This window comes from Catharus ustulatus, chromosome 27 (genome assembly GCF_009819885.2).
Source record: "Catharus ustulatus isolate bCatUst1 chromosome 27, bCatUst1.pri.v2, whole genome shotgun sequence".
NCBI classification, from domain to species: Eukaryota; Metazoa; Chordata; class Aves; order Passeriformes; family Turdidae; genus Catharus; species Catharus ustulatus.
The window spans coordinates 556,706-572,015 of record NC_046247.1 but is presented as its reverse complement, the minus strand read 5'-3'; the positions used below and the strand labels follow the sequence as shown (position 1 = coordinate 572,015).

The 15,310-nt window shown below is 61.5% G+C and overlaps 3 protein-coding genes and 1 long non-coding RNA gene across 5 annotated transcripts; 1 reads left to right on the top strand and 3 right to left on the bottom strand.

Annotated features, from left to right (window-relative positions):
• Nucleotides 1-402: 402 nt before the first annotated feature.
• On the bottom strand, nucleotides 403-4,103 carry LOC117007938 (steroidogenic acute regulatory protein, mitochondrial-like). The gene is given in 9 exon segments (XM_033081414.1): nucleotides 403-510; nucleotides 919-1,012; nucleotides 1,292-1,476; nucleotides 1,898-1,914; nucleotides 1,917-2,056; nucleotides 2,122-2,260; nucleotides 2,479-2,545; nucleotides 2,547-2,593; nucleotides 4,040-4,103. Coding segments are annotated over 9 exon segments (861 nt in total).
• Nucleotides 4,104-7,944: 3,841 nt separating this feature from the next.
• On the bottom strand, nucleotides 7,945-9,236 carry LSM1 (LSM1 homolog, mRNA degradation associated). The gene is made up of 3 exons (XM_033081417.1): nucleotides 9,158-9,236; nucleotides 8,901-8,969; nucleotides 7,945-8,467 (listed from the first exon to the last, which is right to left on the bottom strand). Exons 1-3 carry the CDS (start codon nucleotides 9,201-9,203, stop codon nucleotides 7,959-7,961), a joined length of 624 nt encoding a protein of 207 aa, XP_032937308.1. The 5' UTR covers nucleotides 9,204-9,236; the 3' UTR covers nucleotides 7,945-7,958.
• A 176-nt stretch (nucleotides 9,237-9,412) lies between these two features.
• Nucleotides 9,413-13,210, top strand: BAG4 (BAG cochaperone 4). Of its 2 annotated transcripts, XM_033081406.1 has the most exons (4): nucleotides 9,413-9,474; nucleotides 10,519-10,761; nucleotides 11,295-11,525; nucleotides 11,879-13,210. In XM_033081406.1, the coding sequence occupies exons 2-4, from the start codon at nucleotides 10,522-10,524 to the stop codon at nucleotides 12,365-12,367; spliced, it is 960 nt and encodes a 319-aa protein (XP_032937297.1). In that variant the 5' UTR covers nucleotides 9,413-9,474; nucleotides 10,519-10,521; the 3' UTR covers nucleotides 12,368-13,210. The 2 variants fall into 2 exon arrangements, with proteins under 2 accessions (XP_032937297.1, XP_032937296.1); XM_033081405.1 differs by lacking the exon at nucleotides 9,413-9,474 and having other exon boundaries at nucleotides 10,027-10,761.
• Nucleotides 12,570-14,685, bottom strand: LOC117007950. Its single transcript, XR_004420225.1, has 3 exons — nucleotides 14,001-14,685; nucleotides 13,518-13,804; nucleotides 12,570-12,958 (listed from the first exon to the last, which is right to left on the bottom strand). It is a non-coding gene; the product is annotated as an uncharacterized LOC117007950 (long non-coding RNA).
• Between the last annotated feature and the right edge of the window lie 625 nt (nucleotides 14,686-15,310).

The following is a 15,310-nucleotide window of genomic DNA, read 5'->3' as shown; positions in this document are numbered from 1 at the left end:
CAAAATTGTTAAGTAAGTGCTGTGTTTGAGTTTTGGAGAGTAAAATTTGAGGTTCAGTCAGGCTTGTGTTTGCCTCACTGAGGTTTACCTTCCCAGTCTGCTATCTCCCAGACCTTTAATTGTAGACAGCACTAATTAAAGCTTTATTTATTCATAGGAAGTAATTAGGGAGGGTGGAGTTGTCTGACTGGGCCAGCACGTGCTCAGTTAAGCAACTGCAGGAATTAAATGTTTGGTCCTGCACTTACACAATGAGCTTCAATAAATAAACCTTTATATTTATTGATTGTAACTATGGATTAATTAGTGGAGTCTGCTGTTAAAGGCCTTGGCTAATAGAAGTGACAAGATTCCACACTGTGCCCCTGAAGACAGGCCTACAGGGGTGGTCAGCAGGGGTGGTCAGCAGGTCACGGGCAGTGGCCGGGCCAGGCGCTGCCGGAGGTGCTTGGCAAAGTCCACCTGTGTCTGGGACAGCACCTGGTTGATGATGGTCTTGGGCAGCCAGCCCTGGGGAGGAGCAGACACAGCCTGTGAGCAGAACCTTCCTCCCAATCTGAGCAGAACCTTCCTCCCCACAGCCCCTGGATCCCAATTTGAGCAGAATCTGCCTCTCAATTTGAGCAGAACCTTCCTCCCCACAGCCCTTGGGTCCCAATGCGAGCAGAACCTTCCTCCCCACAGCCCCTGGATCCCAATTTGAGCAGAACCTTCCTCCCCACAGCCCCTGGATCCCAATTTGAGCAGAACCTTCCTCCCCACAGCCCCTGGATCCCAATTTGAGCAGAACCTTCCTCCCCACAGCCCTTGGGTCCCAATGCGAGCAGAACCTCCTCCCCACAGCCCCTGCCTCCCAATCTGAGCAGAACCTTCCTCCCCACAGCCCCTGGCTCCCCCCACTGCCCCCAGCCCCAGTACCTTGAGGTCGATGCTGAGCAGCCAGGTGAGCCGGGTCTGGGAGGGGCTGCCGGGCAGCGGGCGCAGGACCATGCAGGTGGGACCGTTCTCAGCCCTGGTGGGGAGGAGAGGCCCAGCTCAGACCCAAACCTGGACTTTTTAGCCTCAAAAATGCACTTTGGGGTTTGGGGTTCCTGCAGCAGCTCCTGCTGCCCATAGAGACAGCAACTCAGCCTGCAGTAAAACGCTTGTGCCCTGTGGGAATGTCCCTCCCTGTCACACAGAATGGACCCAGCCCTAGTACCTGATGAAGCCCTCCTGCTCACACAGAACCAGACCCAGCCCTGGTACCTGATGAAGCCCTGCTCACACAGAATGGACCCAGCACTGGTACCTGATGAAGCCCTCCTGCTCGGGCATGGCCCCGTAGGTCGTGGACATCCCGGCCAGCACGCAGGTGGATCCGCGTCTCTTGGCGCACCGCACGCTCACAAAGTCCCGAGGCCCAACGATGTTCCCGGGGGTGGCGGCCGCCTTCTCGTGGGTGATCACCGTGTCCTTCCCAATCTTCTCCAGAATCTGCAGTTTGGAATTAAAACTTCCATTTGAAGTGTTCACAGCTAGAACTGTGAGGTTACCGGGTGTTCAGATACAGGGTCTGACAAAGATTTGGTGTTTACAGTGACAATAATTCCAAATGCTTCTCGCCCCCAGGTGCAGAACTGTTTTCAATTCCTGAGTTGAAAAGCTATTCCCTTACTGCTTCTCAGATTCCTTGTGCCTTGGGGCTGTTTCTCCCCTAGATCAGCCCCCATTTCCAGCAGAACTGGCTGCTCCTTGCAGGAAAGTGCCTCTTCCTGCAGAATTAGTCACACAGAAACTGTTCCAGACTCTCCTCTGCTGCAGCAGCAACACAGCTACTGCAGGAACTCCTCTACAATCTGCAGCAGCAAAAGGACAGGCACAGGCTGCCTGTGACAGCCTGACACACATTCCCTACCCTGACTTCCTTGACGTGGGGTTCCAGTCTCCCATCTGCTCCATGTTGTCCACCAGCTCTCCGTACACCGTGTCCAGGGGCTGGTCCACCACCACCTCCAGCCGGAACACCTTCCCCACGTCCGGCAGCACCTTGCTCAGCACTTTGTCTCCGTTACCCCTGCGGAGGGATGGCAGAATTACCAGAGCTGCTCTCAGGAGGGCTGCAAGGCAGCACCGCAGGGCAGAGCACCCACCGCCACCGTCTCTGTCTTCCAGTCGTCCTGGTCCTCCAGGATCCTGAGGGATTTCTGCAGGGCTTCCTCTCCTTGCTTGATGTAAGACATTTCCATCTCGCTGAAGGGCTTCTCCTCCAGCCTTGAGCCTGCCAGCACCAGACAAGGCAGGGATGAGTGCAAGAACAGCGTCATGTGCCAGATGAGCTTTATCTACACCAAATACCCTTCTCTGTGCCCAGGGGAGGGGAATTAAACCCCATTCCCGCTCTGCCTTTGGCTCAGAGAAGCACAGCCCACCCTCAAGCAGGTATGGGTACGGCCAGCCCCAGCAGGAAGGAGCAGAGCCCTTACTGGGGTCACTTACTGAGCAAGGAGCTTCTCCTGCGCACCTGGTGGATCCAGGCGCTGGGTCCCGGGCTGTGGCTCGCCAGCCCTGCTCAGCTCCTGGCTGATGGCCACAGCAGCTTGTCTCCTCAGCCCTGGGGGAGAGAGAGAGGTGTCATCCACCAGCACCACACTGCCCAGGGCCATGCCCTTAAACTGAGCTTTTCCCTAATTAAACACACAGCGTGGACAAGTCCCAGCTTGTCACCATCTCGGGGACCCTGCAGGCACAGGGAGCAGCTGGCTGCCATTGCCCTGCCCTGGTACAGCCTGTCCTAAGCAATCCTGAGCTTGGCTCCAGCTCCAAGCCACGCAGAAGTAAAAAAAAACCCTGAGGAGAATCGTGCAGGTACCAGGAAAGAGTGTGGAAATGGAGCACAGAGGTACAGAACCCTCAGAGCTGGTCACAGCGACATGAGCCAGCCCCTGTGAGAAGGTCTGGTGGCAAAAGGATTTCAGCCACAGTAAATCACAGAATCAACTGGCTACAGAGTGGGGAGAGCATCCCTGAGGCCCCAGCCACCATTGTGAGGAGCTTAGAAAGAAAGAGGGTCCTTTCTGCAGCCTGTGAATCAACAGGAGCTTCTCTAATAAACTTTTGTTCAAAAGTTCCACTCGGACAGAAACCCCAAGCCCCAGGCAGCTGGACAGGGGCTGCTCCAGCCTTGTCCTGTCCCAAACAGGGGCTGCCCCAGCCTTGTTCTGTCCCAGACAGCCGGACAGGGGCTGCTCCAGCCTTGTTCTGTCCCAGACAGCCGGACAGGGGCTGCTCCAGCCTTGTTCCTGTCCCAAACAGGGGCTGCTCCAGCCTTGTTCTGTCCTGGACAGCCGGACAGGGACTGCTCCAGCCTTGTTCTGTCCTGGACAGCCGGACAGGGGCTGCTCCAGCCTTGTTCTGTCCCAAACAGCTGGAGAGGGGCTGCCCCAGCCTTGTCCTGTCCCAAACAGGGGCTGCTCCAGCCTCATCCTGTCCCGGACAGCCGGACAGGGGCTGCTCCAGCCTGTTCTGTCCTGGACAGCCGGACAGGGACTGCTCCAGCCTTGTTCTGTCCCAAACAGCTGGAGAGGGGCTGCTCCAGCCTTGTTCTGTCCTGGACAGCCGGACAGGGGCTGCTCCAGCCTTGTTCTGTCCTGGACAGCCGGACAGGGACTGCTCCAGCCTTGTTCTGTCCCAAACAGCTGGAGAGGGGCTGCTCCAGCCTTATTCTGTCCCAAACAGGGGCTGCTCCAGCCTCATCCTGTCCCAAATAGGGCTGCTCCAGCCTTGTTCTGTCTGGACAGCCGGCAGGGGCTGCTCCAGCCTTGTTCTGTCCCAAACAGCCGGACAGGGGCTGCTCCAGCCGTGTCCTGTCCCAAATAGGGGCTGCTCCAGCCTTGTTCTGTCCCAAACAGCCGGACAGGGGCTGCTCCAGCCTTGTTCTGTCCCAAACAGCTGGAGAGGGACTGCTCCAGCCTTGTCCTGTCCCAAACAGGGGCTGCTCCAGCCTTGTTCTGTCCCAGACAGCCGGACAGGGGCTGCCCCAGCCCGGAGCCGGACTCACCAGTCATGTTGCGCAGGTGGCGGTAGGAGATGGCAGCGCAGAGCTTGGATGTGGCTGGCAGCATCTCCGTGTGGGTTGGAGCTGTGGGCTGGGCAGTGGCTGCGGTGGTGGCTCAGTGGTGGCCGCAGTGGTGGCCGCAGTGTCCGTCCGTCTGCGCCGAGCGCTGCTCTGCCCCGGCCCGGCCGTGCACGGCCTTAAGTAGCTGTGGCTGAAGGATTTCTGCCCCGTCAGCCGGGAGATAAGAGCCGTCACTCGGGGCTGGGCCCCGCGGGCCAAGGCCAGCCTGGCTCCCCACGCATCTGCCGGGGCCACGGGCAGTGCACGGGGCTGGGAGCGTGCAGGGGCCGGGCAGGACCCTGGGCTACGGCCACGGCTACGGCCACGGCTACGGCCACAGCCACGGGTATGGCCACGGGTATGGCCACAGCCATGGGTACGGCCATGGCTACAGCAACAACCATGGGTATGGCCACAGCCGTGGCCATGGGTACAGCCTGGCCATAGCCACGGGAACAGTCACAGCCACAGCCTGGTCACAGCCACAGCCATGGCCTGGTCACAGCCATGGCCACAGCCACAGCCCAGGGCACCTGTGGCCCCGAGGGACAGGGGGACACAGACCCCGAGCCCCCCAAGCAGCTCCGGCCGTGCCTTGCAGGGATCCCTTGCCAGGGACGAGCGCCCAGTGCACGGGCAGGGGCTCCACGGCAGGATAACAGATCAGCACAGCGTCACACAAAAGTTAGCAATGGAAAAGACCTCCAAGGTCATGGAGTGCAGCCTTTGGTGGGTAACCATCAGGGATAAGGATGGACAACACCATCTCACTGCACAGCCATCCTGGGAAAATGAGCCAGGCCGAGCCTCTGCAAACACTGCACACAAGAACCAGGGCAGCCTGCAGAACACTGGATATTAAACTCTTGGAGCTGCTGAACCTGGGACTGGAAGTGAGGGGCAGCCCAGGCAGCCCCCCTATTCCCCAGGCCCTGTTATCTGCCCCAGCAGGGCAGTGCAGTGATAACACTCAAGGCTGAAATGACATTTCTGGGATGAATTACGGCCTGGAGAGCAGCACTCCAGGAGCCTGTGAATTACAGCTGCTTCCTTTGACGTCAGCCCCTGCACCCTCCTGCAGGGAGCCTGACCTTCCTCCCCGTCCCATCAGCTTGGCCCAGGGGGAGGTCACCCCTGACTGCGCCAGCAGCCCGGCCCCGGGAGCCCTTGGTCTGTCCCCAGCTTTCCCCAGATGATCTGAGTCCCACCTGCCATCCAGAATGCTCCTGTGCTCCCCAGGATGCTCCTCTCCATTGCCAGGGCTGCCATTCTCCACCGTGTGCCAGAAAACACCTCCTGCACACCCAGGCCAGCAGTGTGGGGCTGCAGGGACCAGGAGGAAGGCAGGAGCTGCCCTATCCCTTTCCAAAATGTGTCCTGGGAGCTCCTCTGTGCAGCCACGCTCCCACAGGGGCGATTCCTGGGTCATGGCACAGCTCTGCCATGCCTGGGCTGCTCCCAGCTCCCTGCACACAGTGGGGAGGGAAACCCAGCAGGGTTTGAAATCCCTGAGGCACAGCCAGGAGTGTGCAGGGCAGAGCAGGGACAGGTCTGGGTGCTCAGGGACACCAGGGACACCCCAGCACTGCCCCAGCCCCCAGGGTCTGGGTGCTTGGGGACACCAGGGACACCCCAGCACTGCCCCAGCCCCCAGGGTCTGGGTGTTTGGGGACACCAGGGACACCCCAGCACTGCCCCAGCCCCCAGAGCCCCTGAGAGCGAGGGGACACGGCCCAGGGAGCCCCTGGTGCCACCATCCATCCGTGATGCCAGATCTGCAGCCGCTCCCTGCCACAAGGCCTCCCACAAGGACACACGGCTGTTTGTGAGAAAAACCAAAACAGCCCGAGCAGAGCCGCCCCTCTGGCTCCGGGCTGGGGGGTACGACTCATCTGTGCCCTCAGGAGGGGACACAGGCACACTGGGCCACAGCACGTGAGGAAACGCTGCAGGTGACAGTGCCCAGAGAGGACACAGACCTCAAAAGGGACACAGACCCCAAAAAGGCACCCAGAGCCCTCGGGGGATCTGGTTAACTGGGACACCCCAGCCCCCTGAGGCACCCCCAGGCTCCTGCACAAAGTCAGCACACAGCTCCATTTGCATTCACTCCAAGTACAGACACCCACAAATGTACAAAATGTACAAACCCAAAATTCTGCCACCCAAAGGCACTGGAGATTCACCAGGGCCTCGAGGGACCCCCGAGCCCTGAGCCCCCCCACCTTGGAGAACATTCCCCTCTTCCCCTTCCCCACCGCAGTGGCTGCAGCAGGGGAGGCTCTGAGGGTGACCCTGTCCCTCCCGCTGCAGCAGGGCTGGGGGGGGGTGTCCCCCCCATTCCAAGGCTGCCCTGGTGCTATTTGGAGAGCACAGGACAAACCACAGCCCACAGAGGTCACACCCGACGCTGTGATAAGATAATGGGCTCCAGAGCAGCGAGAGCAGGTCCGTGTCTTGCCCCTCATGATGCCCCCAAAGAGCCATTCCCTCCTGCCAGAGATTTTCCAGGAGCCAGCTTCATAAATGCTTTTTATTAAATTTTGTTAGAACAAGAAATAACATTTCCTTGTTTAAACCTTTGCTAGTCCCAAACCCACAGCACCCACTCAGGCCCAATGGGGCAGAAATGTTTCCCCCAAAGCAAGTGGTCTCTGGGCCAGTGAGAAGGGGCCAGCACTGGCCACAACAGCTGCCAGCCGTCCAGGACAGCTGTGCTCAGCCCCAGCAAGCAGAGCTGGGCCTGCTCCTCTGTCCCAGCATGGACTCCCACTGCCCAGGGGAGCAGCCTGAGGCTCCACAGGGACTGTCCCTGCCCAGGTTTGCCCTTCCCTGCCCACACCCAGGAGCTGGCAGCTGCCCAAAGCCAGCCCCGAGGCCCAGGGCTCTCCTACCTGCACAAGGGCTGGGACACACCCGGGCCAAAGGACTCTGCAACCCCACACAGCTCACCAGGACTGAGGTGAGGAGGGGCTGGAGGTCCAGGCTCTGCGGTGCCCCAGGTACAGCAGCTCTCCACCAGCAGGTAATCAGTGGGTTCAGCTGGTAATTAGCAGGTTCTGCTGCAGGGAGGTGGCACAGCCTGGCAGGGGGGCTGGACAGGCTTTGTTGGGGTGCAGGGGTACCCAGGGTCTGCTCCCCATCCCAGAGCAGGATCTTGCCACGGGCTCCAGCGCTCCCTTGGAGTGAGCCCAGCCCATGGCTGGACCAGGGGTCCCATCTGTCCCTGCACAGCACATGGAGGGACAAGAGCTGGCACGAGAGGAGGAACTGTCAGGACCAGAATACGGAAAACATCGATGTCAGGATCAAGGATTTATTTACATGTCAAGGAAAACTCTCACCCAGAGTCATGTGAGGAGGAAAAGCAAACAAACTGAAGGAGCAGTGATTTGCCTCCCAAACACAAATGCTTGCACTCCCACTGCGCTGGGCCCTCCTCATCTCCTTCTCCAGAAGGAGACCAAAGGCATGATTTGTGTACAGTTACCAGCACCACGGAAAATACAATCTGAACATCAAAGGCGCCTTTCCAAGGAGCTGAGTCCCTGCCCAGGCGGCTCACGGAGCAGCCCTGGCTCCCTGCAGCAGCCTCAGTACTCATCCAGCGTGTCTGCCCGCGGCACCGACAGCCCCCGCTCCTTCAGCGCCTGCACCTTCAGCTTCTCCGACTCCTGCTTGGCCTGCTGCTCCACCCGCTGCTCCTCCAGGATCTCCTCGATGGACACCTGCTGCAGAGGCGTGTCGCTCTCCTTCTCCCAGGTCCTGCAGGAGAAACAGCCCCTCCAGCTCTGCACAGCGCCCTGGAGCACAGCACGCCCCACAAAGGGTGGGGGTGACAGAGCAGAGGTGCTGGAAGCACTCAGGGGTGGGGATGTGGGCAGGGATCCCCAGCACAGCCCGGGCAAGGGGCTCCTGGGGACCCCAAATGGGGCTCAGCTCCTCCTGAGCCCATCCCAGATGGTGTCCCCTGGTGCAGAGCCAGCAGGGAGGTAACAGCCAGCAGTGCCACCCTCCACACGATCTGGGGCTTCCCCACAGCTCCCTCTGCATTCTTCTTCATCCTTCCCATCACCCAGAGGAGCTGTGGCAGCAGGAGGAACCCCTGCCCTGCAGGCTGGCATTTCTGTGATGGCTCAGCCTGAACTGGCCCTGGAGGCAGCTCCAATTCCAGCCCAACAGAACAGCAATATTTCAGACAGACAGACGGACAAACCAGCTCAGGGCCAGGCTGCAGCGGGAGCTGTGCACTTACAATTTCCCCCAGCAGCACCACATTCTCGCCCCTCACCACGAAGATGCCCCGAGGGATGTCCCCATACTTCTTGCCCACATGGATGCGCTCCACAGTCTGGTGCAACACCAAGTTTGCTGCAGCAACGAGAGAGACAGAAGACCAGCGGCGTTCCACGGTGAATTCCGGCGGAGCAGCGTCCCCAGCCCCACCGGGCAGAGCCCAGCGCGGTGCCGGGGCCGGCTGTCCCCGTGTCCCCGGGGTGCCCTGAGCCGGGTCCCTGCAGGTACCGACAGCACAGAGCCCACCCGAGCAGAGATGATGATGGTGACCGTGCTGTAAGCTCTGGGCAAGGAGCGGGTCAGAGGATGAGCATCGCCCGGCTGCCTCTGCCCAAAAAGTGATGCCAGAGCTCCGGCGCTGGACGCGATCCCAGGCGTGGGAGGAACCCCCGTGAGCTCCGAGTCCGGGGGGATCCCACACAGAGGCGGATTAACCGCCCTGGGAAAAGGCACCGCGGCTCCATCCCCATCCCCATCCCGCTCTCCCGCGGCCCCGGCCCGGCCGTACCGAACTGGTCGATGCTGCGCAGGTACCCGATGAGCGTCCGCCCGTCCCGCAGCAGCACCAGGTGCTTCTCTGCGAAAGGAAGAGCGGGGTCGGGCACGGCCACGCGGGGCCGGAGCCCACGGGGGGCGGCTCGCTACGGGAACCGGGGGCCGCACCGGGAGCCGCGGGGCAGGACCCGGGGGAGCGGGAATCCAGACCCCGCGGCGGGGCGGCACCGGCGGGGCACGGAGGGGACGGGCAGCCCTCGCAGCACTCACTGTCGATGTCCTGGATCAGGCTGGCCGTGCCGGGCATGTAGTTCATGGTGCCGCCGCGCCCGCAGCGGAAGCGCCGCCATGCGCCCGCCGCCGCCGCCGCCCCGGAACCGCCCGCGCCGGGCGGGTCCCACCCGGCGTTGCCCCTTTAAGCCGCGCCAGCCGTGCGCGCGGGGCCGCCGCCGATTGGCCGGCGCGGGCGGGGAGTGGCCGCCGATTGGGCGCGGGGCGCGAGGGGGCGGGACTCGGCGGCGGCCATGGAGTCCCGCGCGGCCGGGCCATGCCCGCTGCACCCCGCGGGGTCCCCGCGCCCCCCGCAGGTAACGGGGGCGTGGGGCGGGCACGGCCCGGCGGGATGGGCACGGCCCCGCGGGGCGGGCGGGGCAGCGCTCAGACCGGCCCTGCCCCGGTAACGGGCGCGCAGGGCGGTCCCAGGGCGCGGGCAGCGCCCCCGGCCCCGAGCCCTGCCCGGAGCCTCCCACGCCCGCCGGTGTCTCGTGGCTCTGCTCGCGGAGCCGTCCGGGCGTGTAACGGGGCAGAAAGGGGCGGGTGTGCGGGGCGTTTCGGGGCTCGTGTGTTAGTGCGGGGATCCCGGGAATGCAGCGGCCCGGGAGCGCGGGGATCCCGGAGCGGTGTGCTGGGCGGGAGGGCCGCGGTCCCGTGGCTGGGCATTCCCGGGCTGGGCATTCCCGGGTTGGGCATTCCCGGATCCCATCCCACGCTGGGCATTCCCGGCTCCGTTATCTGCGGGGCTCGGGCCGCCGTGCCCGTTCCATGTGCCGAGAACGGCTTTGCCCTGCCCGAGCAGGGTCAGCTCTTCAGCCACGGCTCTGGTTCGGTTCGGTTCGGTTCAGCCTCGGGGATATCGGGGCTGGGCCGGCTCTTCCATAAAACCCGGCACACAGGTTGTACAGCTCAGGGTAAAACGCTGCTTTGCCCTGAGCTCCTGCAATCCTGTGCTCCACTGTCTGCACTCAGGTGGAAACTCACGTTCCCAACTCATCAGCTATGGGATGGATCCAGGTAAACCCTCGGACATGCCCTGGATGTGCAGACCTCCCATACAGAGCCACAGGACCTGCAGCTCGAAGAGCTGAGCATGGGCTGGCAGAGCCTGTCTGTGTGAGAATGAGTGGGGAAATGAACTTTCCTCGAGTGTTTCCTGTCCTCAGCTGAGCGAGACCTGCTAAAGCTCAGTGCTAGACCTGGTACAGCCAGGTTAGACCAGGAAAACTGGGGCAGATCAGCTGGAGGGTGAAGGAACCCCGTGGGTAAATGCTGCAAGAAGGGTCAGTCCTCGTTCTGGAGCCCCTCTGCCCATGTCCGTTCCCATCTCTTTCCCTGTGCTCTTCCCTTGTCCCCAGGCCATGGATTCTCCCTACGCCAACGGAGCCTACAGCCCCCCGTACCCGCACTACGCCAGCCTGGCGCAGGCACGGAGCTTCTACTGCTCGGGGCCGGCGCGCAGCCCCTACCCCACGGAGCCCACGGGCCTCTACCGGCCCCCATCGCCCGCCCCCGGCTGGAGCTTCATCCCCCCGGAGTGTCCCAGCGAGGGCTCCGCGCTCCGCAGGCAGCACCAGGTCCCCGGCTACTCCCCGCCGCAGGTAAGGGCCCTGCCAGCGCCGGTGGTTCCTGGCAGAGGGGCTGAGGAAGCAGCTCTTGAGCACTTTGTCCTGCTTGCTTTTACTGCTAAAAAACTGCTGGGCACCCTGTTCTCTGTCCCTGAGCTTTTGGGCTGGGAAAGCAGGAATTGGGCAGCCAACCTGAGCTGCAGCCGCTTCACAGAATCCCAGAATCGCTGAGGTTGGAGAAGATCTCACCAAGACCAAGCTGTGCCTGTCCCCCACCTCGTCACCCAGCTCAGAACACTGAGTGCCATGTCCAGTCCTTCCTTGGACACCTGCAGGGATGGGGACTCCATCACCTCTTATGTTCCAATGTTTTACAGCCCTTTCCAGGAGAAATTCCTCCTGATGTCCAACCTGACCCTCCCCTGGCACAGCTTGGGGCTGTTTGCTCTTGTCTGTCCCTTGTTCCCTGGGAGCAGAGCCTGGCTGCCCTGCCCAGCTCCCAGGGCTGTCTGGGGTGCAGTGCTGGGGTGATCCTGGCTGTAATTCCTGTTCCCCCGTCCTTGCAGACCCCAGGAATGCCGATGCCGCAGTATCCGTACGGAGATGGCAGTGCTGGGGTCACGGGGCCCCAGCCCCGAGCCCTGGAGGACTCGTGGGTCCCCCCCTCTGTCTATGGGGTGCAGCCACGTTACGCCTGGCCCCTGGCCTCGGGACACAGCAGCCTCTATGACACACATCCATCCTGGACTGGCAGCGGGGCTCCTGCCCAGCCTCCCTCCTGGGAGTCACAGGGACAGGTGAGCTCCTGTTTGCACACACAAGACTTAAATCTTTAAAATTCCTTAAAGTGCTGGAAGGACGAGATGTCCTGGGGTGGGTCTTGCAGTGGGTCTGACAGGCTTTCTGTGGGTTGAATCAGGAATTAGGTGACTCCACAGTTTTGGTCCCCAGGCAGTGGCAGCCCTGATGGGGGGTTGTGGGGCTCAGACTCCTCCTGGCCAGGTGCTCCTTGCTGGGCTGCTGCTTTCTTAGATGGGAACCAGAGCACAGATCCCTGTCCCCAGCATCCCCAGCCCTGTCCAGGATGAGAGTGGAAACCTCTGGGTTTAAGGGAAATGCGCTGAGAGATGTTTTCTCCCTCCGACTGCAGAACTCTGTCTACGACAGACCTGAGCAGAGCCCCAGCCCCCACAGTTACTATTCTGACGTGGAGCAGCGGCACTCGGGGCCAGTGACTGAGCACAGGATGGCCAAGCCCGCCCCGTGCCAGCCCCGGGTGCAGTACAGTGCCCAGCCCCAGCTCTACGACCTCGGCCCACGGAAGCCCCCGGCCGGGAGCCGCGAGCTGGGCTTCAAAGCCGCTGACCAGCCCTGCACCAATCCTGCAGCCCTGCAGCCGGAGATTCAGAGGATCCTCCACGTCATGGGGGAGGCTGAACAGCTGGAGGAGGAGGTGGATGTATTTGTAGGGAAAAAGACGGATAAATCCTACCGGCTCCTGGAGGAGATGCTGACCAAGCTGCTGCTGGAGCTGGATTCCATTGAGACTGGGGGCCAGGACAGTGTCCGGCAGGCCAGGAAAGAGTCCGTCCACAGAATTCAGGCCATACTGGAAAAACTGGAAAGAAAGGGGTTGTGAAAGCACATGAGCCACAACACACAGCCTGTTGTTGAAGTTCCAAAGAATTTCAGTTCTGTTAAATCACAGTTCTTTCTGTTACGCACTATTGACGTTGGAATAGCAATAAGCCCTGAGTCAACAAATCAAATCAAACCCACCAAAAGCCAGCCCAGAAGCCCAGCCCTGACAAACAACCCAGCAAAGGACAAATGGAGAGAGGTTTGGAGCAGCAAGAATATTTAATGAAGATGTTGAAGAGGACTGGGCCAAGGATGGAGCCCTGTGGGGCTGTGTACAGAGTTCCCCAGACCTGGCCCAGTCTCTGGGTGCCTCCTCCAGCCACAGCCAGTCTTTAAACAATGTGCAGCCACCAAGCAAGACTCTGGGCTTGTCCTCACTGCCTGTAATTTCAGCTTCAGCTCCCTTGCCATAAGCCCCGTGTGTCCATAGGGGTTGTTGGGTTTGGTGCACTGAAGGAGCAGCTCTGGAGTGCTGGAGGGAGGGACGGTGCTGGCACATGTCAGTCGTGCTGTTCCTCTTCTGTGGTGCAGAGCCAGCGTGGGGTGTCCCCGTGGGCACGGGAACAGACTGGAAATCCCAGTTCTGCCACTGGAAGGGAGAAGTGCAAGTCAAGGAAAGAACGGATGCAGGATGCTTGAAAGTGATTTTCAGGTTACTTGAGTCAAAATCCCCTGTTCAAAGTCCCTCTCCACCCTGTGAGTTTTGTGTCCCACTGTGCAGCACCAGGGAGGGAACAGCTCGGCCTGTTCCAGCCTCCTGGTCACTACCTGCACAGCAACTCCCTGTTATGTGTGACCCTTAATAAACCCTGACAAGTTTTAAATGTTGTTTTGTAATTGAGATGTCTCAAAGTCTCTTTTTCTTTAAAGAGAAGTGGTGGGGAAGGTTTTGTAGCTCAGATCAAAGCTCCAGCCCTGCTGTACCAGTGCTGAGGTCAGGGGGGAATGGAACACCTGAGAAGGCTGTTCTGGGGTGCCAGGGTGCCCCATTGCCCCTCGGGCACTGCAGATGCTGCAGGAGCCCCCAGCTGTGGCTGGGGAAGGGTCTGGGACTGCCCTGACCGTGTGTGTGCTGACAGCCAGCCAAGGTCCTGGAGGCACCTGGCAGCTCCCACATTCCCAGACAGGGCTGTGGGCACGGGACTGACCTTTGGAGCTTGGTGGATGTGTCCACAATGACGTGTGGTCAGCCTGCACGGCCGCCCATGGCCGGGCTGAGCTGGATGTCCTGGGACAGGAGAGGCTCAGCTGCAGCTTCATTTTGTGCCAGGCAGGGAGCAGCCAGGCCGAGCCATTCCATGCTTCCAGCCTGGCATCTGCCTGCTGGGGATGGCTGGCTGTGCTGGGGGACCAAAGCAGCTGAACCCATCCAGGGAACACATTCCTGAGCGATGTTTCTTGTTCCTGCCTCCTTGGCAGAGGGTTATGTAAATCCCTGGAGAAAAGAGAGAACATGAAGTGGGCTGAAATGGCAGGTTCTCATTGCAGCTCTGTGGGACGGCGTGGCTGCCTGTGACATTCCAGCACACCTGGGTGGGTTTTGTGTGTTTCCCCCAAAGCTGAGCTGAGCTGGGATCAGGGATCAGGCCCACATCCCACACCTCAGGAAATTGCTGCAGCCACATCCCTACCTGCTGCCTCTGCCTCCTTCCCACAGGAGCAGAGAGAGTCACAGCTCAGACGGGTGATCTGAGGTCTGGAGCTGTGTCAGCAGCGGCTGTGCAGGCTCTGCAGCTGCAGAACTGGGAACTGAGCACCCCTGACCCTTCAGTCCTGTGCCACAGTGAGCACTGGGACAGCAGCTCCTGGCAGCTGGTTTATCTTGCAGCATCCACCCACATCACAACCCCCAAATTAGAAAGTCTGTCTCTGTTTATCGCTGGGCTCGTCTCTGCAGAAACCAAACTCTTGCTCTGGGGTTTCCCGTTGCTTCTCCAACAGAGGGTTTCTCAATCTCCACAGAGGCTAAAAGTGTCACAGGGGAACTGAAAAACAAACATTAAATCAGCACCGCGTGGTTTGTGCTGCAATCACCCCATGCTGCAGCTGGCACCAGGGTGGGTGTTTCCCTGCACCCAGCCCTGCGTCCAGCTCGGGGCCGCGGTGACCCCAGCCCGGGCGGGGATCGGGGTCAGGGGTCACAGGAGGGATGATGGGCAAAGGTCTCGGGCAGGGATCAGGGGTCTCAGGGAGGGAACAGGGGTCAGGGATGGCAGGCAGAGGTCTCGGGCAGGGGTCACAGGCAGGGGCAGCGATGGCAGGGCTGCGAGGAGGGGCTGGAGCAAAGGCTGCGGGCAGGGACCAGGGCAGGGATCGGGACAGGGATCGGGGCAGGGATCGGGGCAGGGACCGGGACAGGGATCGGGGCAGGGATTGGGGCAGGGATCAGGACAGGGACCGGGACAGGGACCAGGACAGGGAACGGGACAGGGACCGGGAGAGGGATCGGGACAGGGATCGGGACAGGGATTGGGGCAGGGATCAGGGCAGGGATCGGGGCAGGGATCAGGGCAGGGATCGGGGCAGGGATTTGGGGCAGGGACCGGGACAGGGATCGGGGCAGGGATCAGGGCAGGGATCGGGGCAGGGATCAGGACAGGGACCGGGACAGGGATCGGGGCAGGGATCAGGGCAGGGAACGGGACAGGGACCGGGAGAGGGATCGGGACAGGGATCGTGGACAGGAATTGGGACAGGGACCGGGACAGGGATCGGGGCAGGCACCGGGGCCGGCACCGCGGGCACTGCGGGCACACATTGCGGGCTCTCCCCGCTCCTCCCCGCCCCGCTGACGGCAGGGGCGGGCCGCGGGCAGCACCGCCCCGGGCTGGGCGGTCACCGGGACCGGGGCCGGAGCGGAGCCTGCGCTGCCGCCCGGGCCGGGCCGCGCCGCCGCAGCAGCACCGGGGCCGCTCGGGGCCGCTCGGGGCCGCGTTCCCCG

Excerpts from the sequence above, each read along its gene's own strand:
- BAG4 (XM_033081405.1), top strand. The coding sequence starts at position 10,474 with ATGTCCGTTCCCATCTCTTTCCCTGTGCTCTTCCCTTGTCCCCAGGCC. Across the intron at positions 10,762-11,294 it reads CCGGCTACTCCCCGCCGCAG|ACCCCAGGAATGCCGATGCC; the intron begins GTAAGGGCCCTG and ends CCGTCCTTGCAG. Across the intron at positions 11,526-11,878 it reads CCTGGGAGTCACAGGGACAG|AACTCTGTCTACGACAGACC; the intron begins GTGAGCTCCTGT and ends CTCCGACTGCAG.
- LSM1 (XM_033081417.1), bottom strand. The coding sequence starts at position 9,203 with ATGAACTACATGCCCGGCACGGCCAGCCTGATCCAGGACATCGACA. Across the intron at positions 8,970-9,157 it reads CCTGATCCAGGACATCGACA|AGAAGCACCTGGTGCTGCTG; the intron begins GTGAGTGCTGCG and ends TTCCTTTCGCAG. Across the intron at positions 8,468-8,900 it reads GCGCAGCATCGACCAGTTCG|CAAACTTGGTGTTGCACCAG; the intron begins GTACGGCCGGGC and ends TCGTTGCTGCAG.